The 24,904-nt window shown below is 43.2% G+C and overlaps 1 protein-coding gene across 2 annotated transcripts in view; it reads left to right on the top strand.

Moving 5' to 3' along the window:
- Shq1 (SHQ1, H/ACA ribonucleoprotein assembly factor) overlaps window positions 1-24,231 on the top strand; it is a 99,403-nt gene extending 75,172 nt beyond the window's left edge. For both annotated transcript variants that reach the window (XM_052174436.1, XM_052174437.1), the window contains one exon: window positions 22,786-24,231. In XM_052174436.1, the coding sequence (XP_052030396.1) occupies window positions 22,786-23,320 (535 nt within the window). In that variant the 3' untranslated portion in view covers window positions 23,321-24,231. The remainder of the gene's footprint in view (window positions 1-22,785) is intronic.
- The last annotated feature ends 673 nt before the right edge of the window (window positions 24,232-24,904 follow it).

Here is a 24,904-nt window from a genome sequence, read left to right as displayed (position 1 = left end):
CTTGCGGCATCTAACTTTTTATTGTTTTGTGATTAGCATTATAGGGTCTTCATGCATCTGGAGTTGATTTTTATATGTTATGAAATAGGGATCCCATTTCATTGTTTTCCCATATGGATTACCTTAACCCAGCTTCCTTTATTAAATAGTCTGGCCTTTCCGTGTCCTCTGCCATAAATCACGTTTACATGTATGTATGGCTGTCTCTGGGTTGTCTGTTCAGTTCCAAGGATTTGCTTGTCTACCGCGTGCCGATAACATGCCGTCCTGATTACTGTAGCTTTGTGTCTTAGAATCAGCTTGTCAGAACTCCTCAAAAAAACACTGTGATAGGATTACTCTGGGTCTATTAATCAGTTGAGGGAAACTAAAGCCTTTAGTCTTTTTTATAACATTGTCTGTCTCTACTTTTTCCTTATTGTCAATAAAATTTTGTAAATTTTTTTCTATAAAAGGCTTATGTATTTTTTTTAGATTTATTGTTTTATTTTGGGATTGCTGTTACAAATAGGATCCTTTTTAAACAGTTACTTCCAGCTGCCTCTTTCAAGTGCATGGAGATTCATCTCAGTCCTTGTCTTCTAAGTGTGCTTCAGGCATACACTTGTGCTTTAGTTTTCTTGTAGATGATGGGACTGAAGTACAGTCGGATGCTTTCCCACGCCCTCCACCCTTTTTGTCATGCTTTCATAGATGGCCTTTATCAGTTGGAAAGGGCTCCTGTTATTCTCAGTATGCAGAGTTTTGATTCTAACTGGTTGTTCAATCTTACTGCATATTTTTCCTCATTTTTCAGTGATTTTAAAATTGTCTCCTTTAACCCATTAATGTAGTGAGTGGCCATGTGGGAAGCTCCTAACAAGAATTAGGCCTCGAGAATTAGGCCTCGCACTCCTGTCTCATCCGTGAGGATCACGTGAGTCACTGTGGTGTGGACTAAACCTGCTGTCGGTAGGTAGGTATGCTCTTGCACTCCAGGGAAGGAGAGGAAGAGGAGGCAGTGGCCTATGATGTTCCCTTTTCTTTCACAGTCTCAGCACTGTCATTGAGGTTAGCCCAGCCTGATTCAAAATGGAAAAACAAAAACAAAAAACATGAAAGCACTGATTTTTCTGGTTTGAGGAATAGTGAATATTAACTGTTGCTTAATCTTAAATAGAATTTTCTTTGTGGAGAAATTTAACTGTTAGATTTTTCTGTGGTGCAGACCATTCTGGTTCTTTATTTCTCTTGGAGACAGTTTATTTAGATTAACCTTGTAGGCTAGTGTAAAGTACTAGATGTCCTCATGGCGTGGTCCTACACAGGCCGTGCTCTGCTCTCGCTCATTCCCACCGCACTGCCCTCCCTGGTGTCCCTCCCTCCAGCTGCTCCCTGCCTCCTGCAGTTAGCCCCCTCTGCTGGACAGGACTTCATTACCCCATCTCATTACCTTTAAGATCGCTTCCTCTCTTCTTCTGCTCCTCTTTCTTTCTTTCCTTCCTTCTTTCTTTCTTTTTTTTTTTTTGGTTTTTTTTTTTTTTGGATTTGGTTTTTTTTCAAGGCAGGGTTTCTCTGTATAGCCCTGGCTGTCCTGGATCTCACTGTGTAGACCAGGCTAGCCTCGAACTCAGAAATCCGCCTGCCTCTGTCTCCCAGAGTGCTGGGATTACAGGCATGCGCCACCACCGCCCCGCGTCTGCTCCCCTTTCTAATTTCATGTCAAACACTTGTGTGCATATATACACTCATGAAATTTTAAGTTTCATACAATATGTAAGTCCGTTCATTTTACTTAACATGATTTCCAGTTGTATCCATCCAATTCCTGTAAATATCAATTTTGTTTATGGCTGCATAAAATTCCACTTGTATATGTTAACACATTTTCTTTATTCATTCATCTGCTCATAGACGTCTAGATTAGATACATTTCTTATTGTGAATAATGCAGCAGTAAACATGAGTGTACAAGTATTTGTGGTGTATTGACTTAGAGTTCTTCTGATATATGCCTGAAAGATGTTTAGGTCGTAGGACAGTTCTAGTTTCAGTTTTTTGAGGAAACACTATACTTAATTTCCATAGTGGCTGCAAAAATGAGCATTCCTACTAGCAATGAATAAGAGGTCCCCTTCCTCACATCCTCACCAGTGTTTGTCATTCTTTGTTTTCTTGATTTTAGTAATTCTGTTTGGAGTGAGGTGGAGCCTTAGACAGTTTTAATTTGCACTTTCCCTCGTGACTAAGCCTAGCAAGCATGCTTTCTAGCATTTACTGGCTGCATTTCTTCCTTTTGGGGGACAGTTTATTCACTTCACTTGTCCATTTATTGATTGGATGATTTGGGTTTTGAATTTTTGATTTTTGCTGTTCAACTTCTGCAGTTTTTTACATATCATGAATATTAATCTTCTGTCTGGTGTCTAACATGGCAAACCTTTTCACCCATTGTGTAGGTTGTCTGTCTCTTCACTCCAGTGGTTGTCCCCATTGGTGAGCAGAGGCATCTTGATATCAATCAGTTCAATTCAGTTGTCAGTTCTCTAGGTGTTTTTCCATGCTGTTTGAGTCCTCTTCTCAATAAAAGAATGGGGGACCTATGATAAACCTAGTCACAGAGGAATGGGAAGTAGATGACAAAAAAACAAAAAAACCTTCATGTAGATTACATACATGCATGCAAACGACATAAAGAACCCAGAAGTCAACAGTTAGAGCCATTGAACTTTTGACAACGGTATCAAAAACATGCCTCCCACCTCCTTCTCATGGGACAGACCCTCCCACATCAATTACTAATCAAGAAAAATACCCTACAGACCTATTCTGTTGCCTGTGGGAGATCTGGATGGACACATTTCTCAACTGAGCTTCCTCTTTCCAGATATTTCTAGGTTTATGTCAAGTTGGCAGAAACCAACCAGCACACCATTCCTAGCACTGTGTTTGTTTGTTTGTTTGTTTGGTTGTTTGTTTGTTTGTTTGGTTGGTTGGTTGGTTGGTTGGTTGGTTTGATAGCCTATGGGGTCTAAAAGGGGCATTGTTTTACTACTCCCTAATTTTAGTATGATTCCATTTAAACTCATCTTACATATGTATAATTATATATTTTAGGAAGCTTCTATGGTTGTAGGTTCCCAAGTGGCTTTTTCACAGGTCTTTAGTGGTTTGTTTGTTTGTTTGTCTGTTTGTTTTAAAACTGTTGTGAAAAGTATTTCCACCCTCACTCCCCAATTTATTTTTTGGTGATATATAGAAAAGTTGATTTCGGTATCAATTTTATATCCTGCTTCTTTGCTAAATGTGTTCATAAGATCTAAGAACTTTCTGGTGAAGTTTATAGGTTCCTCTTATATGTTCCTGTATCTTCAGACAGATAAATTAACCCCTTCCTTCCCTGTTGTGTGCCCTTTGTTTCCTTCTCTGACTTCCTGCAGTAGCTAAGACTCTAAACACTGATTCTGAGTACAAATGGAAAGTGTAGGCACCATAGTCCACTCCAGACTGCAGAGGAAATACTCTTGGCTTTTCCCCACTTAGCATGATATGGGCTGTGGGTGTATTGTATTAGCCTTTATTTTATTGAGCTAAGTTTCATCTATTTCTAGTTTGCTCAGGGGTTTTAGATCATGAAAGAATGTTGAGTTTTGTTGAAGGTCTTTTGTGAATAATTGAGATGATCGTGTAGCTTTTTTCTTAAATCTGTTTATGTGCTGAATTGTGTATGTTGAGCATCCTGGGAATGATACCAGTCATGGTGTGTGATCTTTTTAATGTGTTCTTGAATTCAGTTTACACTGATTTTATTGAGAATCTTAGCATCTGTGTTCATCGGGGAAATCGGTCTATTGTTTTCTACATTTTTCCTTGTCTAGTTTTGATGTCAGTGTAATCCTGGCTTTATAATACTGTTTATGCCTTTCTATTTTCTGGAACAGTTTAGGAAACTCAGTATTGCATTTTTTTAAAGGTTCAGTAAACATCACTGGTGAATCCATTTGGGCCTGGCCTTTATAGTCTTGGAGGCTTTTTATTTCTGTTTCAGTCTTATTGAATGTTACGGGTTTGTTTGTATTGTCTTAATTTTAGTAGTTCATATATACCTAGGAAATTACCCATTTATTCTAAACTTCACACATTTTGAACCATACATTTTCAAAATATTCCCTAATGATTTTCTGTATTTTACTGGAATCTGTTAAAAACCATTTCTTTCATCTCTAATTTTATCAATTTTTTTCTTCCTTTGGGTTTATGTGGCTAGAGGTTATTGTTTTACTTTTGTTTGTTTGTTTTTCCAAAGAACTCTTTCTTTGATTCTGCATATCTGTTTCTTTCATTTTGTTCATTTCTGGCCCACTGTGTTGTTTCTTGCTGTCGGCTGCTTTAGGGCTTATTGATCATGTTTTCTGTGACTTTGAAGTGAGGCGAATCCTCAGAGTACTTGAGAGCTTTCTGGTTTGTTTTGTTTTGTTTCACTTAAACATAAACTTTTTCTTTTTTCTTTTTTTTTTTTTTTTTTTTTTTTTTTTTTTTTTTTTTGGTTCTTTTTCAAGACAGGGTTTCTGGCTGTCCTGGAATTCACTCTGTAGACCAGGCTGGCCTCCCTAGCTTTTATAACAAGAAACTTTCCTCTTAAATTGCCCTGCCTGGCCAGGCCTGATGACACCCACTTTAATCACAGCACTTGGGAAGCAGAGGCAGGAAGACCAATGAGTTCAAGGACTACAGAGGGAGTTCCAAGACCCAGGTTCAGAGCTACTCAGAGAAACCCTGTCTAAAAACTGGAGAGGGGTGGGGGCGGGGGGTTCCTTGCTTGCACACTGGAGGCTCTGGAAAGCTCTGCTTTCATTTTCATTTGATTCTAGAACTTTGGGATTGTGTTGTTCAGTCTCCACATATTTGTGTGGTTTTTGAAGATTTTCTTTCTATTTGGTTTATAGTTTCATTACACTGTGATCTGATAAGATGGGTTTGTCCTGATTCTTTTGTGTTTCTTAGGACCTGATTCATGGCCTAGAATGCAGTCTGTTGCTAGAAAGCTTAACTGCTGAGAAAAAGAGGTATTCTGCTTCCTTTGGTTGGAATGTTTTGTAGATATCTGTTAAGCCCCTTTGACCTATGATACAGTTGAACTCTGAGGTTTCTTTATTGGGTTTGTTTGTTTTTCAATTGAATGGCCTATTCAGAAATTAGAGTTGGATATTGAATCACCCACTAGTATTCTGTTAGGACCTATCTGACCTTCTGTGTCTGTTACTGTTTATTTCATGAAATAGCTCCCCTTATTATTGCATAGTGGCCTTCTTCATGTCTTCTGGATAATTTTGGTCTGAAGTCTATTCTGTCAGATATCAGAATAGCCATGCCAACTTCTTAAATTATTTGAATTCACTTGGTAGGTTGTTTTCCATTCACTCAGTTTGTATGTGTCTATACCTATAAGATTGTTTCTAGAAGGCAATAGAAGGGTGTGCCTAGTGTTTTAACCTCTTCAGAATGTTTCTGTCACTTTGTTGGTGATTTGAGGTCATTTACATATAAGGTTATTATTAAAAGATGTTAATAGTTTCTGTAATTTTTCTAGGGTATTTTCTGGTTGGAATATTGTTTGTTCTTTGCTTCCACCCCTGTTACTATCAGGTGTTTGCTGGCCAGCTGTGTTGGACATAATAAATTCCTTCCTACTACTTCTTTGTTCAGTCATTCCTTTCCTGAAACGTATTATTCCCTTTGGTCTTGGGATTGCAGCCATCTTTCTTCCTCATCTGTATATAATATTCCTGTGGTTTTTGCAGAGCTGGCTTGGTGGTCATGAACTGCCTTGGGTTGTGTTTGCCTTGAAATGCCTTTATTTTTCTTTTAATTAAAAATAATAGCTTTACTGGATATAGCACTCTTAGCTAGCAGTTACTTACTTTCAGCTCTTGAAATACATCATTCCATGCTGTGCTGGCCTCAAGACTTGCTGACCAGAGATCTGCTGTTCCTGTCTTTGTTGATGAGTTGGCATTTTCCCCGTAACATTTTGAATATTGTTTTTGCTTTGTATTTCTTCAAACTCGCTATAACATGGAAGGGGTCTTCTCTGGCCACACATGTATGGGGCTCTTAATGCTTCTTGTTCAGATGTCTGTGTTTAGATCCGTGGAACTTTGAGCTTTAATTATTGGATAGGCTCTCTGCCTTTAGTGTTTATCTCAGTTCCTTCTTCCCATGGAGTCTTAGGTTTCCACTCTGAGTACTCCCGAGTTCCTGGATATGGTTGTGCACTTGGCTCTTGCCGGTGCTGACATGCAGTGTGCCCTGGCCGTCCTCCGTCCTCATCTGCTTTCCCCAGTTTGGTGCAGTCTGTTGATGATGTTTCCCACTGTGCATCTTATTTGGTTCGTTTTACTGAATTCACTTCTAACACTTTCTATTTCTTTGCTGACTTTTCTTACCTTGCTGCTGATGCTTTTATCTGAATTGCTGCTGTTCTGATCCTCTGTGTTACTGGCTTTCGTCTCTGGGCCCTGGATGGATTTATCTGTTGTCTGTATTCTCTTTGGCTTCGTTTGGCCTTTGTGTGGTGACTGTGATGTCAGTGGTGGGCAGTCGCTGTCTGTCTTTCAGGACCAGGCTGCTGTGCTTTCCTATCCCTGCATTGCTGTGCTGCATGTGCCTTGCACGTCTTCCTGGGTTCAGTCTCTTCTGCACTTTTAGAGGGGATCTTCTTATTGAACAGCCTGCTCTCGAAGGTTCAGTCTCCAGCATCGCTCAACATAGGAGAATCAAACTGCTGCATCAGCAACAGTAACATCACACCAAGCAAGATGAATGTGCTCAGGTTAACTATAACTCCACAAATAGATCACCACTGACCATAGAACTGAAAATGGCCAAACCTATTATAGAATGCACTTTGAAGGATTACTTAAGTGTGGAAATAGTAAGTGAATGAGATATAGAAAGTAGGCCAGGAAGGCTGAGTGCAGTGGCTCACCCTTTAACCCCTGCACTGGGGAGACAGATGCAAGAGGATCTCGGAATTTGAGGCCTACCTAGTCTACATAGCAAGTGTCAGCCCAGCCAGGCTGCATAGTGAGAGCTTGTCTTTAGGAAATAGACTAGGAAGGGAAGAGAAAGGGGATGCAAAATTAAGTAGGCCAAAGGAGAAAGGAAAGGTGTGAAGATGAATGATATAGAAAGGAAGAGACAAGAGCAAGGGGTGGAGGACCGGAGCGCATACCCAAAGAAGATGCATAGTGAGGAAGTTCAGAAACAAAATGAGGTAAATATGCGAAAGGGAATAAATAGTTAAGACGCCATTAGAGAAAGTAATTTTTTTTCTTGTTTTTTTTAATTTATTTTTTATTTTCTATATTCTTTGTTTACATTCCATATGATTTTCCCTTTCCCGGTTCCCCTCTTCCCATAAGTCCCATAAGCCCTCTTCCCTCCACCCATTCCCCAATCATCCCCACTCCCACTTCTCCATCCTGGTAATCACCTACAATGCCAAAACCAGGGCCCTCTCCTTCCTTCCTTCTTGGGGATGATTTGATATGTGAGTTGTGTCTTGGGTTTTCAGAGCTTCTGGGCTAACATCCACTTATCAGTGACTGCATTCCATGTGTGTTCTTTTGTGAATGAGTTGCCTCACTTAGGATTATATTTTCCAGTTCCAACCATTTGTGTAAGAATTTCATGAATTCATTGTGAATTCATTGTTTCTTATTGCTGAGTAGTATTCCATTGTGTAAATATACCACATTTTCTGTATCCATTCCTCCATTGAGGGACATCTGGGTTCTTTCCAGCTTCTGGCTATTATAAATAAGGCTGCTATGAAGATAGTGGAGCATGTGTCCTTATTGCATACCGGGAAATCCTCTGGGTATATGCCCAGGAGAAAGTAATTTTGTAAAGCTGATAATGTAAAGATACTACTAAATATAAAGAAGGTAGAGTAGGGAAGAAGCCAACAGAAAGGAAAAGTACTTCCCTAAATGTAAAAGGGTTAAACAAGTATATGAAAGGGATAACACACAGACAGGATCTCCTTTAGAATACAATAGAGCAAAAACCCTCCTAAACATTAGAAATGAAAGAAACCTGAGTGGGGGTGCTGTGTTGGGACTTCTTTCTGAACCCTCCGAACTTAGAGCCTGCTGGGTGTGTGCACAGAGTAGGTGGGGTCAGCTGATCCTCTAGGTTCTCATCTTTCCTTTGGTTTAGCCATTGCCTAGTGTCTGATGTTCAGCACAGCTGTATTCACATTTGTGGTTTCCCTTATGTGCTGGTTTGAATAAGAATGGCCCTCACATGCTCAGGCGTTTGAACACTCAGTCCCCACTTGGTATGGGTAGATGTGGGGGGTGTAGCCTTCCTGGAGGAAGTATGTCACCAGGATGAGCTTTGAGATTTGAAAGCCTGCTTCATTCCCAGTTTAATATCTTTGCTTTCTGCTTATATTTGGAAACATGAGCCCCTCAGTCCCAGCTTCCAACTCCACCTTCCCTGCCTGCTGCCTGCTGCCTGCTGCCTTCTGCCTGCTGCCTGCTGCCTGCTGCCTGCTGCCAGGCTGGACCCCTGCCTTCTGGGATCATAAACTTTTTCTTTTATAAGTTATCTTGGTCAGAGTATATAAAACAATAATAAAAATAGCAATAGAAAAGTGTATTGGAGTCTCTGTCATGTTTACCTTTGCCTAATATAATCTAGGAAGATGGTCTTATCCTCCAAGGTTTCCCAGGTCATCGCCCCTAATGTTTTAGCTGAGGGGATCTCCCAAACCAAGTGTGTGAAAAGCAACTGTGGAACTGAGATCAATAGAGGTAGAGGTCAGTAGCAGCAGTGGAGAAATGACACCGTGGGTATGGTATGTTTGGAGTTCTTGGACTGAGTTGTAGTGAAGTTGTGTCCTTTTTTTTGTTGTTGTTTGTTTGGTTGTTTTTTTTTTTTGTTTGGTTATTTGGTTGGTTGGTTGGTTGGCTGGTTGGCTGATTGTTTTTGGTTTTTCAAGACAGGGTTTCTTTGTGTAGCCCTGGCTGTCCTGGAACTCACTCTGTAGACCAGGCTGGCCTAGAACTCAGAAATCTGCATGCCTCTGCCTCCCAAGTGCTGGGATTAAAGGCGTGCGCCACCACGCCCAGTGAAGTAGTGTCCTAAATGAAATCCCCCCACTGGCCTCAGGCTCAGACCACCAGGCAGAATTATCATTCTTTGTGATGTCTCAGTTTGAATCTTCTGCTGCCTGCACCTTTGGGTCTGTTTTCCACTTCTGCTTTCCTGGGACTGATTGAGGCTCCCCAATCAGGGAGCCCTGTGAGTGTTCCCTGCTCCAGCCAGCTGCTCCCAAGGTTCCGCTGGGCGTGCGTCTGTCTGCCTTGCCCATCCATTCCTGCTCCTATCCAGCTTCAGGCTACTTCCTCCTTCACGGTCTGAGGCTGGCTGGCTGGCTGGCTGGCTTTTGTTATTGATGTTGTTTCCTGTTTCTCTCCTTGGGACAAGAAGAGTTTCTTCTCATTTGTAACTTCTTGACTTGCCCTCACAGAGGCAGGCAGCCTCTGCTCTATCGTCTTACCTGAAAGTCTCATTATAATCTTGGGTTCAGTTTCAATAGATTCTCATTCTCTAGGAATTTGTCTGCTTCCTAGGATTTTCAAGTTTTCCAGCATAAAGTTTTTGACTTTGTAGGTGTCTTTTTCCACTTGTCTGAAATTGTCTGTTTTTACATTCAGGGTGCCTGTACTTGTTCTCGCATTGTTCTGCTTGTTTGTAAGATCCGCTTCAAGACGGAGGGGGTATTCACCTCATGTACTGGTGCTGTTTTAGTTGATCCTGCCGACTTTTTGTTGTCTTTTATATGATTGCTTTCAGCCTTTATCTGTGTCATTCTGGGATTTATTCTGCTCTATTCTCCTCCTTGGCCTCTAATATTAACACTTGCTACCCAGTTACCAGTTATGGAACACCTTGCTTTATTTAAGACTGTATGTCTCCTTCCAACTTTCTGCTTTTAGCTACCATATAGGCTTTAAAAATCACTGAATTTTCATTATTATTTAATTCAAAATATTTGCTGATTTTATTTATACAATGTGTGGGGTTCTCCTTTCTAAACACTGACTTTTAGAACACTATATTAGCTATTAACTTCATTCAGTTCTGTTCCTGTCAAAGAATTGTGCTATTCTTTGGAAACTGGTTAAGATTAGTTTTATATAGCATATAGTCGGTTTTTGTAAATTTTCGGCTTTATTCAAAACAGTGTTTATTTTCTGGTTGTTAGCTGCTGTGCTCCGTGTGTCTGACACACAAATGAGCTAGCTTGTCAGTTAGATGATTTGCTTTCCTTTATCATCACTGATTTGACTGTTGCATCTGTTGGTTAGGAACTGGAAAAGGTATGTGGAAATGTCCTACTGTGTTGGCAGGCTTGTCTGTTTTCCTTAGACATGTCAGCCTTTAGTTTATGGAGAGATGTGTTGCTGGTGATAATAGTTTATAGTTGTTACATCTCTGATGAGCTCAGTGTTCATTATGTTGTGATCTTTCTATCACTAAGAGTAGCTTTTGTCTCACTGTTTTGTCTGTTAATAGTGTGGCAGGCTCAGCTCTATTTCTTGTTGTTTTTGTGGCCTAGTAATGCTATGCAGCCCAAGCTGACTTTGAACTTGTGATACTCCTGCCTTAACCTCCCTGGTGCTGGGATTAGAAGTGTGTGCATCACGTCCCATTCCAGTTCTTTTAATTACTGTTTGGCTGATCTATTTTCTTTTGTTTTTAATGGTTTTACTTTTTGTAAACATTGTTTCAGTAAACTTTAGACAACTGATTTGTACTAAATTCAAACTCCTTACAAAACCTTGCCTTTTGTGTATGTGAAAATGATACTTCAAGCATATGATGTAAAGCTGAAATCCATTAATAACTTGGGACGCTTTAGATCTTCTGGTCTTTGGTCCTCATTAAGTAGGTTATGATGTTTGGCTCATCTCAGTCCTGTGTTCCTGTCTTTGATTCCCAGCTCCATATTGAATCAATCACTAAGTCCTTTCGGTTCTTCCTATCCACTCTTTCATGTAAATCCCTCCTTTAAGTCCCCATGCCTTTCTTCTAATCCAAGTCTGTATTTCTTGCTTCCTGCCATAGTGTCATAGGTGGGTCCTGTTGTAAATGTGACTCTGGAAATCCACCAGTAATCATTTGTAGAGTTCTTCTGTACACCAGGTGTAAGGTCAGTCATTGGGAGACTGAAGACTTAGACGAGAGTCTCTTGTTTGAAGGAGTTAGAATGAACACTCTATTTTACTTAAGTAAGATGTGAATGGAATATCGAATGAAGAAAGCTGAGATTGGGACTGGGCAACCTTCTGCCAAGCTAAATTCAATCTCTCCAGTCAGATCAAATGTGAGTCTGGTCAACTTTACAATCATAGCCCCCCATAGGAGATTGTCCCATGCAGAGTTCCTGGGTTCAGGCTAGCCCAACAGGCGGCCTCACCTTTGTGACTGTCAACAGCCTCTGGGGGTCACCACTTCTGGTCTCATATTTTCTTTGCCTCTCTGAAAGCCAAGCAAAACACACCTTTTTGCTATTTTCCTCATGGATACTGGGGCCCACATCATTCTGATTCCTTTCCAGTTGTTTCATGTAACGAGCAAGACATCTTTGTCATCAGTTAATCTCTATCACAGTTTGCCCGAGATGATGACTGTAGACTTACAGTCGTTTCTGGCTATGCTTCCCTTCCCTTCTCATCCTGAGTTTATTCATCAAACCACAAACCCAAATCAGACTGACAGATGCACGCTCCTCCCTCCTAAGACTTGTGAACTACAGTCAGGCCCAGGGCAGCACTTGATGTAAGCCATGGTCACAAAGCAGTCCTGCTTTCAGTTTGGGAAGATTGGGGTCACACAGTTCCCCCCTTGCCACTGTGAATACTATAGCAAAACCATGGACATCATGAGTATAAGCTCTGAGCCAGCTTGTCAGTCCTCGGACCTCTGCTGTTTCCATAGACAAGCCACTTAAATCCTGCTCGTCAGCCATCCCTAGCTAGAGGAGTTAGGCAGACAGTGTAAGTGGTCAATAAATGCTTGCTAACAGCCAGGCCATGCTGATGCCATGCTGGCTTAACAGTGGGATCAGTCCATGATGGTAACAGCTAACATTTGTCAAGTGCTTACTGCATGCCAGGCATAGGGCTCGGTGCTTTATATGCATTCTTTCTCTTATTCTCATGGGCTGCACAGGCGTTTGGGTTATATCACACTTTAAGATAGCCCTTGTTGCAAGTATAGAAATTGAAGCTTAGAGAAATCAAGCAACCCAGGCCTGTTTGATGTCAGGGCCTGAGGTCTAAGCTGCCTGGCCGTGGTCAGCCAGTGCCTCTGGCATACTCCAGAGCACAAAACCCCAGACACACTTTGCATTCGGAAGCAGTGTCTGTACAGAGCCTGTGTCTTAGTTGAAGAGACAAGCCATGCAGAGGGCAGAATTAGAGAGCTTATGGGTGGCTCCCAGCTCATTGCCCAGAATAGGAAATAGTGAAGACAGTCATTCAGAGACAGGCACTCAGCCTGGTCCATGGGCTAGGTGAAGGAGCGTCTTGAAGAGAGAACTGAAGAGAGGTGGGGTGTGACCTAGCACAGCAAGGGAGGGGGAGATGGGATAGGCAGGGCCGTCTCCCACGTGTAGCACATCATCAAAGTTAGGGCAGTCCTACAAGGTGTAGAAGCTGTTTTGAAGTGGCCATCCTGCTGTGGCACATGAAAATGGCAGGGATTGAGAAGAAGAGCTAAGTGAATGTGAAAGTTGTAAGCCTTGGGTCACATTTGGTGGCTCTCTGTGTTTTTAGAAACTTTACATTGGTTTTAACACTTAAAAGTTGAATGATTCTATGTGCAAGTCTAGATTTAGAACTGCTCTTGCATCATGGCGTTCTGGCAGTTACTGGCCGGTCCTCACATGGTAGCAGTTGGCTGGATCAGGGGCCAGCTGTCTTTATTATGTGGTACAAGTGCTTTCCATTCTGTCCAGACTCCACCTGCCCACAAGACTCCATCTGTGTGTTTTCTGTGGGCCACAGTTTGTGGCCTTGGCCTGGTGGGTCAGAGCTCTGATACTGGTAACAGCTTCCTGTGATTGGGCAAGCCTCTGGTGCTTCTGCATTGTCAGGGCCTAGCAAATCCTGGGTACTTGGTCCTGTGGCACCTGGTTGGCAGCAGTAGTCATGTTAGAATGAAATGGGTTTGGAAATCACTCCAGGATTCTAGAGGGCTTAGGGGATCCAGACCAAGGTTGTACTAGCCTGCTTGGTGGTTCATTTTGAGCTGTGTTGTAAAGGCACAGTGTGGCTGCCCATTTGCCTCTAAGAGGCTGTGCACAGTTTAGGGAACAACCCAATGCATGTGTTATAGGGAAAACTGCTGCTTGTCATTGTTCAGTGTCCAGTTCCCTAGCCAATCATGGAGAGGCTCTATTGCTATTTGATTCTTTGAATGCACACTAAACAATGGGAACAAAAAAAATGCACAAGCAAGGCTTATAATGTATAGTTGCCTCACACCGCAGGACAGCAACATGAGGAAGATCACTGCCAGGGCCCCCAGCCCTGTGTGCTTTAGCAAAAGCCAGTAAAGCGTGCTTACCTTTGAATGGAGCTATGATCGTCCACTCTGGCTGCTGACAACAGCTTGCCTCTGCATTTAGCCTGTGTTCTTGTTTTGTTTATTTATTTATTTCCCTTTCTTCTACACTTGCTATTCCTCCAGGCACTGTCTGAATTACCTTGCCACTGGGAGCACTAGGCAAGAAGAAAGTCCTGCTGCCTCTCCCTCAGGCTCAGGCTCGGGACAATCAAAGCCGAGCTCGCAGCCCATCCCTGCCTGCAGCAGGGTCAGGAGCTTGTGGGGCTTTGCCTGTCAGCTTACCACAGCTGATTTCTTGTGGTTCTGAGCAAGGGAGTGGGGGAGCTGTGTGGTTGCTGTCCTTTGAAGCAGGTAGGCCAGCAGCTGTGATCAAAGGAGCTCCGCTCTCCTGCCAACTGTTCCCTCCTCTGCAAACTGCTCCATGTGGGGCTAGCTTTCTCAGAGAAGTGAGATGGCACCAAGAGAAAACCCACCCGGACTCTCAGAAAAGGCATAAAAAGGGAACCACACTTGGACCCCCTCCCTTCTCCTTTGGGGCAGCAAGCATTTTGACACCATCATTTGAGTCAACCATACCCAGCTTTAGCGTCCAGTTCCTGTAGAAGTATGTACTACTGAGCCACCATTGGGTCTCACTGTGGCGGTTTTCAGGTGTATGCTATGCAAATCTGGCTTAGTGAAAAAATACATCAGCCACTCTCTCATTCTTACTTTTAGCAGTCCGTGATTTTTTATGGGTACCAATTTGAGTCTGACTGGAACATGTTGGCTATTCTCCAGTTCTAATAATGCAAGAGTCCTTCCTCTGTAAGTCTTGAAGAATAAGTGAACACGGGGTTTGATGAAATGTCCAGCCAGCTAGTGGGACTTTATCATCAGTGGTCATATGATCACTATTACAAAGCATGGGATAGCTCCTAAACCTCAGAACTATTGTAGATAATTTACATGTTCTGTTGCCAGGGTCTAGGACTGTGCACATTTTACAGTAGCATCAGTTTTTAGAGCTGGCTTTCGCTGCCCCTCGCAGACCTCTGCCAGTGCTACCTAAGTTAGTTATAGAGTGAATCATTCCAGTGCCCTTAAATAGTGTTATCTAGTGTCAAAATCTGGAACTCACTACGCTTGCTTTCATGTACGGTAGAGCAAACCTTTAGTCAAATGTAGGGACTTACTGTTGAAACTCTCTTGATGAAGTGTTTTTTCAGAAGGTACAGGCCTCAGCAATTATATCATCTGGTTGGTGTAAGTGAAATCAGTGACATACTCTGGTGGTATAGCTCCTGAGGGATGTCAGAGAATAAGAATGCTGAGAAGGGGGAGCTCAAAGACGAAGACCAAAGGGCTGTCAAGGTGGCTCATGGGAAAGAGCTTCTGGCCTCTGGGCATCAGGCTCACAAGTGGCAAGAGACTCATACACATAAAATAAAAATTTAAAAAAATCATTTAAAAAAACAAGCAATCTGTCTGCTTCATTTTAAATACATAAAAATATATGTTTGAGTCTGTATGTCTAGATAGGTGTACATCAGCATGCACCCTGGTAGATATTAAACAAGTAATCCCTTGAATTTCAGAATTTATTTGGAAAGAAAACAAATCTAACTTGAATTTCTAAAGCAACTATTGTTTCTCAAAGATATGTGTAGTAGACCAGGCTCTTGTATGGAAAACACCGTAGATGTGAAAGAGAGCAAGCTGTCCGCCCCCGGCTTTGATCGTCTCCTCCTGACAACAGTGGCACAAAGACTCGGGGATTTCATGGTTTGGTCTTTGTTTGTGGGAGGTGCCTTTTACAGTAGTTTGCCATTTCTACCCTGGGGTGCAGTCTGGTCTAGGGAGACAGTCCTGTAGGTGAAATGCCAGCCTCGGACTCATGCGGGCCTGAGTTAGATCCCCAGGACCTTATAAACACAGCAGAGTGCTTGGGCATGGGCTTGTAACTCCAGCCCCAAGGGAGAAGACAGCGTGTTAGCTAACCGGCCTAGACTGGGAAAGCTCCAGGCTGGGGGGGGGGGGGGGGGTACATTCTCTTTCAAAAACAAAAACACAAGAGGCTGGAAAGATGGATGGCTCAGCAACCAAGGGACTGGTCTCCTGCAGAAAACCTAGAGTCAGTTCGCAGCACCTATTTGGTGTCTCACAACCATTCAAACTCCAGTACCAGGGCATCTGACACCCTCCTCTGACCTCTGAACACCAGATGTTCATGTGGTGCACAGACATACACACACGCACACAGAACACATAAAATCTTTTTTTAAAAAATGGTTTTTAAGTAACACAAGAAGCATAAAGCTGAGGAATGACAACCAGGGTTTTCTGATCTCTGCACATAAGTATAGGCAGGCACACACACACACGTTCATAATCACACACAGGCCTCAGGAACACACAACATATCTGTTTTGAGAAAGCTTTTTTTTCTGTAGTACACAAATTTAATGATATTCACTTTGGTTAAATATTTGTACACGTGAAATAGTGATTCCTAATGACCCATATTTAGATTTTTGTTGGTTAAGAGAACTATTTGAAACAGTGTTAAAGTTAAAAAAAAAATAAGATTTTAGTCCAGAAAATGTTGAAGTGGCTTTGTAAATTCAAAGTCTTGGGGCAAATGCCTTTGGCCATCTAAATTGGCCCAAGACAGTGCTGTAACTGACACTCGGGACATGCAAGTTCACAAGCTGTGGACTTGCACAGAAAAAACACCTTCCAGTGATTCTGCACATGTGCTACAGTTTAAGGATTTGAACTGGATTTGGGAGTGCAAAAAGCAGTTTGAGATAAGGAACGTAGTGGTAGAGGTCTGACGCTTGTCCGTGAGCAGGAGGCTGTATCTAGGACTCTGGCTCCAGCCTCTTCCCACGGCAGCCTCCAGAAGCTAAGCTCTCGTCAGGACTCAGAGTACGGTGTTGGTGGGAGTTGGGGCTATTTTAAGATAATTTTTATTGACATCTGGGCAGACTCTTGGGATACGTAAGCTTTTTTTGTTGTTTTTGTTTTGTTTTGTTTTTTGTTTTGTTTTTGAGACAGGGTTTCTCTGTGTCGCCCTGGCTGTCCTGGAACTCACTCTGTAGACCAGGCTGGCCTCAAACTCAGAAATTCGCCTGCCTCTGTCTCCCACAGTGCTGGGATTACAGGCGTGCACCACCTCCACCTGGCATGTAAGCTTTTTAAGAGTAAAACTTTACATAGCCACTATCCCAGTTCTAAGACGTGACTCAGAAACACCCAGCAGCCTTCCCTGTGCGGTCCTAACACCACCCTGCCTTGTGTCTACATTGCTGCTTCTCACTAACTTGGTTTTGCATGGTTTTGAACTTTCTATAACTGAGAAAATGAATAATGAAGCTACTATTTTGTGAGTGACTTGTGTGTACTATTTTGTGTGTAATTGGTCAAAATTGTTTTGAGAGTACTTCGACTCTCAGCATCAGCCTGTACAGATCTTTTTAGGGCACCTTATAAGCCAGCTTACAAAGCAGCGTGGCAGCCTTAACCCTACACAGGAACACAGCCAGGCACGTAGCTGGCAAGGCGTGGGATGTGGGGAGACGGGAGAGCTGGGCGCACTTGCCTTTCCCTTGCCCGTTGGTTGTAAGATGCAGTGAACGGAGCCTGTGAAATCACTGAGTTAGAGCCTCAGCATAATGCCGTGTGACCTCAGCTCTGTCACTTGATGATAATCTGCAAAACCTATGTCTAAATGAGGCCCCATTCACAGGTTCCAGCTGAGGATGTCGCCATAGCTTTGTAGGTCAGGGGTCAGCCTACAGTACTTCCCTGGTATCTTCTCCATTTTGTCAGTCCACTTTTATAGTAACTGAATTCAGACACACATCGTTAAGTACTTCAAGCTCCATTCGTTAGCTACAATGTGAGGCATTTTCAGAATCGTTCAAGTCTGGCGTACCCACATGCTGCGCTTCTTGGAGCCATGAGGTAGTTGCAGAGAGGACAGGGAGCTGAGGAGCTGTCTCCTCTCTAGACAAGAAGACCCATTCTAACACATCCCTCTCCAGCCTGCAGAGACAGGTGGGCTTTGGTTTTGTTTCTAACTTGGCCAGATTTTTTGTTTTACTCATAAGTTATTAACTTTTTTTCTGCTTGGTACCAGAATTTGTTTTTAATCAGTCTGTCTTCCTCCATGTCCCTCCCTCTCTCTCCGATGCCCAGTGCCCTTTCCTGAGATTCCTCACTGGCAGCCAGGGGAGGCTTACTTCCTGGGGGCTGCTGTGAGCACTGAATGGATGATAAGGCACACGGCTGTGAACAGAGCCTACCCCAGTGTAGGACCCAGGAAGTAACAGTCCTGTAACCTATGCAGAAAGAGTCTTTGTCCCTTAGCATAGCCCTTTGATGTGATGTGGTCCAGCCCTGGTTAGACCTGCTTGCTGATCTGACCATGTCGGTTAAACATTTCATTCATCTTCCTCTCTTGAATCTACCGTACCAAATACATGTATGTGGTGTGTGTGTGTGTGTGTGTGTGTGTGGTGCGAATGCACATGCACTGAGCTAATGGAAACTTATTCATTATCAGAGCCTTAAAGAAATAAAAATACATCCAGGTGGTGGTGGCACATGCCTTTAATCTTAACACTTAGAGGCATAGGCAAGTGGATCTCTGTAAGTGTAAGGCTAGTGTGATCTACAGAGCTATGTAGCCAAGGCTACACAGATAAACCCTGTCCTGAAAAACCAAGGAAAGGAGGGGAGGGGAGGGGTGGGGAGCGGAAGGGAGGGCCAGGGAGGGGAGGGGAGAGGAGAGGAGAAATAAAAATACAGCAGATGCTTGTAAAACTGTCCTGAGAGCACTTACTAAAGCACTTAAAAGATTCTTACTGTTGTCACACCACTGTATACTCAAGACTGTGTGTGGGATATATAGATCTGTGGTTAATTTTTAAGATCTTCCTATACTTTATCACATTCCAAGAAGATGAAAGTTCTTTTCTGCCAGTACCTTGGAGAAGTGGTTCCTATCATGTCCATAGAGAAAATTTTGGCCCTGGCTTTAGTTGGTTTTCCTAAGCTCATGACAGAAGTCAACTTGAGATGTCTTCATAGTACTAAAATGTGTGTATATGGAGGTCCCACCGTGACATGGGTGGGTGGAGGCCAAAGGTAGAGCCCAGGTAGACTTGCTGACCAGTAAAGCCCCAGGCTTTGAATGTTTCTGCCTCCTACTGCAGGGTTACAGGTGCTTCCTGACACGTCCAGCTTTTTCCTTTAATATTGATTGATTGACTGGTTGATTGATTTTTGTTATGTGCATGGAGATAAGAAGATAGCCTGGCTTTTTACATGAGGTCTGGAGCTGTGAACTCGAATCATCAGGCCTGTGCTGTACGCACTTTTACCTACTGATCCAATTCTCCAAGCCAAGATTATGATCTCTTTTTTAATATTCATTTATTATGTATACAGTGTTCTATGTGCATGTATGCCTGCATGCCAGAAGAGGGCACCAGATCTTCTTATAGGTGGTTCTAAGCTACCATGTGGTTGCTGGGAATTGAACTCAGGATCTCTGGAAGAGCAGCCAGTGTTCTTAACCTCTGAGCCATCTCTCTAGCTTATATTTATACTTTTTAACAGTACTGGGAAGCCAAATTCAGGTGTTTATGCAGCGAGCACTTTACCCACTGAGCTGTCTCCTTAGCCTCACTCGAATATTTTCCTGAATGTCTCACATATTAAATAATTTCAGTTCTTACCACAACAACTTGCTACTAAGCAGTTGAAAGAATAAGAGGGAGATCCCTGCTTACTGGGAACCGTAGGATTCCTGCCTGGTGGCAGCTCTTACTGTGAAGTCCCAGGCATTCAAGCATGTAGCAAAGGAGCCCTCATACCAGCTCGGTTATAAGTGGTGGGAAGAGGTAGAATCGTTCTGGAGGACTGAACTCTCAGTGAGTCTGTCTGTTAACAGACATCTGTGTCCCCCAGGAAGTGTGTCCTGCACAGCTACTTCAGGTTTCTGTGTGAGAAGTTAAAGAGAAGCAGTGACGGCTGTCCTACGGTGCTGACAGTCAAGCTTGGATTCTGCATCCAAGCCATGCCAGAAGCTAGGGGAGCAGTGGACCACCCTCCCCTCAGAAAGAACTCCCCTGTCAGCACCTGCACTCCCCATCTGCAGCCACCAGACCTAGCTGTGGATCGCTAGCTGTGGATGCTGACTAGGGCAGCTCCAGGGTGGGGAGCTGAGAACAGCCAGTCCCCAGTCTCACTACCACACCACAGAGGGCCTTCACATCTAGTTGAAAACTGAACTGGAAGCTGACATGCCTTAAACACCTTGTACTTGGGACTGGAGAGATGGCTCAGCAGTTAAGAGCACTGATTGTGTTCTTCAGTGGACCCAGGTTCAATTCCCAGCACCCACACTGGCACCTCACATGTCTGTAACTCAGTTCCAGGGGATCTGACGCCCTCATCCAGACATGCATGCAGGCAAAATGTCAGTGCACTTAAAATAAAATAAAAAGAAATTATAAAACAACAACCACTTGCCCTCAGCATCCCTTCCGGGTTAAAGCAATAGCTCTTTATTCAGAGGGTAGACAGTGTTTGTGGTGCTGCTTCAAATGGCTGCCAGTGGGTGTTTGTATCTTATTGCAATTCTCAGAAGCAACTTCTACCTAAAGCCTGTGAACTAGCTTCTAGATTAGTCTATAAAACTAGGTTTAGGGCAGGGGCCAGTGAGGTGGCTCAACAGGTAACTGTATTTAGCCCCATACCTAACACCCATTTGCAATCCCTGAAATGAGAGAACCGACTCCTTAAAGTTGTCCTCTAAACTCTGTTCACATACCACTTCTACCACCACATACAATACGTAAATGTAAGTTTTAAAAGTAAAGTGTGTGTGTGTGTGAGAGAGAGAGAAGGGGGGAGGAGAGAGAAATAGACAGACAAAGGGCCATGTAGTTTAGAAATATTTCTAAATTTCCAGTAGAAGGGAATTCTGATGCGGCACTGTCATTAGTGTCCTTTAAAAAGTATTATTGTTGGCTCCAGATTGAAACTAAGACTTTGCATGGGACTCAGAGCAGAATCCCTACCTCTACAGGTGAGGAGTCCCGGCCTGTGTTGGCAGGTGCTGGCTGGCTCTGTCTCAGAGCATCCTGGGTTTGAGCAGAGGAAAGGAAAACTAGTGGTTTACTATGAAAGTCACAGAGCTGCCGTGGCAGGAAGTGGTGAAAGTTGATTATCACCTGAGACACAGCTCTTTAACAGGGCCTCTGCTTTCACTAATGCCTGCCCCGCCCCCTAATACATTTTAGGTTCTTTCTGTCCTTTGGCAATTTGTTAAAAAGGGCCATGGGTCACCAAAACTCAGTCACCAAATGTGAAATAATGGGGGAGCAATATCAGTTATCAGTGTCAGAGGTGTGTGCTTGTAACCATTGCTTTGACACTTTCACTATAGGCAAGTTTACTAGAACTCGTCAGTCAGCAATCTATAACTTAAAATAATCCTCCAAATGGGATGCCACTGATGTTACAACTGTACAAAGACTGTGCAGTTACATGGCGGAGTTAACATTTGTAACAGCTAAGAAAATCTAGTTTGGGCTCTGACTTAAGGTGATACTAGTATGATCCAGTTGTCAGGTCTCTTCAGTACTGATTCTCTTGATCCTAACAAATGCATTCTTAGCATGTGAGATGTTTCCCTTTACACATAAAAGACATATAGCTGCAACTAGGGATGCATGTATTTACTGAGAATATCAGAAAGTGTCTGGCACATGTAGGAGTCTAACTATTTAATGTCATTGACAAAGCTTGCTTGCTTGTTTGTTTATATTTTCTTTTTGATGTGAACTAGCCAGGACTGCCTTGAATGTGACAAAAATTAAAGAATCACCAGCTCCCTTAGATGGCTTGGCTTTGGAAATGGTTTCACCATTTTCGAGATGGATTCTAGAACTTGCAAGGGCCAGCAAATTAGAACCGATAGTAATTATTCTCATGCTTGAAAGGACAAAATGGCTGCCCAGTCACAAGTTGATTCTTCTCCTCAAATAACTTGCCCATTTTTCCTCTTAACTCTGTGAAACAATTGAGTAACGAGCCCCAGTTCCGTCCTCTAGCTCCTCCATCACATTATATGTCCATACTATTTTGAAATTTAATCACGTTTTTATTATTATTTACATCCCAGCCATTGGCAACACACACACACACATGCACGCACGCACGCACGCACGCATATGCACACCTGATCAAACAGTCTTCTTGTTTGGGTTCTTCATTGTGTCTAGAGGATGGAAGTCTTGGTGACAGGCACCTTTCTTTCCTCACAAGCCCCATCATTTTTAAGTAGCAGGTATTGCATTCTGTCTTAGTTAGGGTTTTATTGCTTTGAACAGACACCATGACCAAGGCAGCTCTTATAAAGGTCACCATTTAATTGGGGCTGGCTTACAGATTCAGAGGTTCAGACCATTATCATCAAGGCAGGAACATGGCGGCATCCAGGCAAGCATGGTGCAGGAGGAGCTGAGAGTTCTACATCTTCATCTGAAGGCTGCTAGCAGAATACTGACTTCCAGGCAGCTAGGATGAGGGTCTTAGAGCCTATGCCCACAATGACACACCTACTCCAACAAGGCCACCTTATAATAGTGGCACTCTCTGGGCCAAGCAATTACAAATCATCACACACTCCTAGTTGATTTAAAAATTAAACAGTAGGCAACACTAAGTCTCCGTCATCTGCTCTGTCATTTGCCCTTTTTTTTTTTTTTTTTTTTTTTTGGTTTATCTTGGCTTAGATTCTGGTGTCCAAAACTTCCTCTGGATTATGCCTGATCTGGGATTGAACATAGTTTTCTTAACTTTAGAACTCTGAGCTGGTTTTGATGGGTTGAGGGGTTTCTCTTAGCTATAGTTTGACTACATCAAGCTTTCTTCCCTTAGCTCCTGTCCTGTGAATGGTAGAAAGGCTCTCAGCATTCTAAAGTCACGAAGAGAATCCACACTTCTCCACAGCCTTCTGTTTCTCACACTTGCATCTGTGACCAGCTTGGGGTTTGCCCTCAACGCCATGTGAGGGTGTCAGCTTTGTGGTGTTTTATACTCTGTTGACATGAGTCTGAGTGATGAGCAAACCTGATTTTTCTTCTTAATATAATTTTCAAGGTCCAAAAAGTTGGCTGCCCTAACGGAAGCCTTGAAAGCAGTCTCACTCAGTAAGGCCCAGCTGGGGTTGGAGCTGCCAGAACTGGAAGCAGCAGCGCTTCTAGTGCAGGAGGAGGAAAGCGCAGGAAGAGCAGCCCAGGGCAGTCCCTCTCAGCAAGGTCCTCACTGCAGTCCTGAGCCCAGTGACTCGGACAGCACCTCATCATCATCTGACACAGAAGACTCAGCATCGTCAGAGCAAGAGGAGCTTGTTGGGACCCAGCCCTCCCTGCTCACTTCTCTACAAGACCCCCTCTTGGAAGAGAACAGCACCCTGATCATCAGGGATAGTGGGCTCTGCGGAAGCACGGCCAGCCAGGGATGTGAAGTCAGTCAAGAGCAGCCACTGGCCTCTCCTCAGACTCCTCTGATAGAGGAGGTTGGAGATGAGCTGAAGACTGTGCTTCGGATTTCCACACCTTGTGGAGTCAATGCTGGGAGCCACGGCAGTACACTGGGTGCAGAGGAGGGGGAGGGGTCAGGCGCCCTGGACTGACTCAGGTGCTTGGCTCATTGTGGGGCACTGGGTCAACTGTGCTCCCGTACAGAAGTGGAATTTCTGATTTTGATTGTGTACTTTTTCTGTGTGAGCATAGGACATTGTGTTTCAGTGAGGTAACATTTATGCCTTTCAAATTTTTTATTTTGCAACTTGAAAAGTAAAGTTCTAAAGTATTCTTTATAAGGTGTAAATAATTAAAAATGAAGACCATAGCTCTACTAGGAAAATCTCTAGACTGAGGTTCTCAATATCCCTAATGCTGTGACCTTTTAATACATGTCCACATGTTGTGGTGACCACCAACCATAAAATTATTTTGTTGCTACTTCCTAACTGTAATTTACAACTGTTACGAATTGTAATGTAAATATCTGATATGCAGGCTATCTGATATGTGACCCTGAAGATGTCATGACCCACAGGTTGAAAAACGCCATGCTCTAGACTGTAACAGGACACCATGGACAGGTAGCACTCATATTTGAAGTGTGCACTGTGAGGAAATACTAACAGGTGAACACACCAAGTGACATGCTCGCTGCAATTAGGGTAATAAATTCCCCCATCATCTCCAGATGTTCTTGGACCCTTTGGCATCCCTTTCTCCAGGCCAGATGCCACACACCCGTGTCCCCTGATCTGCTGTGTCACAGTCAGGAGCTTACGTTGCTTGCATTGTACATAAACTGAAGGCTGCAGCATGCACTTTTCAGAGAGCTCATTTCACTGCACACAATTATCATGAGATTGAAGTGTGTGCTAATATGCACCAAGACTTCTGTGTTGTCTTCTCAGAGCAGAGACCATTTCTTGGAATAGATTTGTCCCTTCACCCACTGACGGACATTTGAGTTGCTGCCACTGTTTTGACTGTTAATAAAACGGTTGTGAGTGTTTGGATACAAGCCTCTGTGTGCACGTATGCTTCCTCTTCCCTAGGTAAGTAGCAGTGTGCATGTCTGTGTGGGAAGGATATGATTAACATTTACCAGGTGGTGCAGCTGTTTTCCCTCCCAGCTTGGATAGCCCAGCATACGCTAGCAGTGGTAAGTGCTCCGTCCCCTTCTCTCCAGTGCTGAATGCTGCTTGGTGTTTTCACCTTCTTTCACATTTGCTTATTTAGTTACTGTGTGTTGTGTGCGTGTGTGTGTGTGTGTGTGTGTGTGTGTGTGTGTGTGTGTGTAGGTCAGAGGACAACTTTCAGGAGTCAGTTCTTGCCTTTAACCATGTGGCTTCCAGGAATTGAACTTGGGTCATCAGGCTTGGTGTCAAGCCCCCTTACCCACTGAGCCATCTTGCCTTCCCTCTTAGTGTTCACCGCCCCAGCAGGTGTTGAGTTGAGGCTGCTTCTGATTTCAGATTTCTGTGCTGAGCCTCTTCTCATACTTATTACTTGGCAGATCCTTCTGAAGTGTCCAATTGGCATTTTTAAAGGGTATTTTATTTTCTTACTTCCTGGTTTGAGAGTTCTTTATAAAATTTGGATACACGTTCTCATTATGAGTCATGTTTTCTTGCTTTTTTGTATGCCTTATCATCCTGGGTCATCTGCCAAATCTATATTTTATCTTGCTGGGT

This window comes from Apodemus sylvaticus, chromosome 2 (genome assembly GCF_947179515.1).
Source record: "Apodemus sylvaticus chromosome 2, mApoSyl1.1, whole genome shotgun sequence".
NCBI classification, from domain to species: Eukaryota; Metazoa; Chordata; class Mammalia; order Rodentia; family Muridae; genus Apodemus; species Apodemus sylvaticus.
Note: the sequence above shows the minus strand (reverse complement) of the source record. Positions and strands in the feature narration are given on the sequence as shown.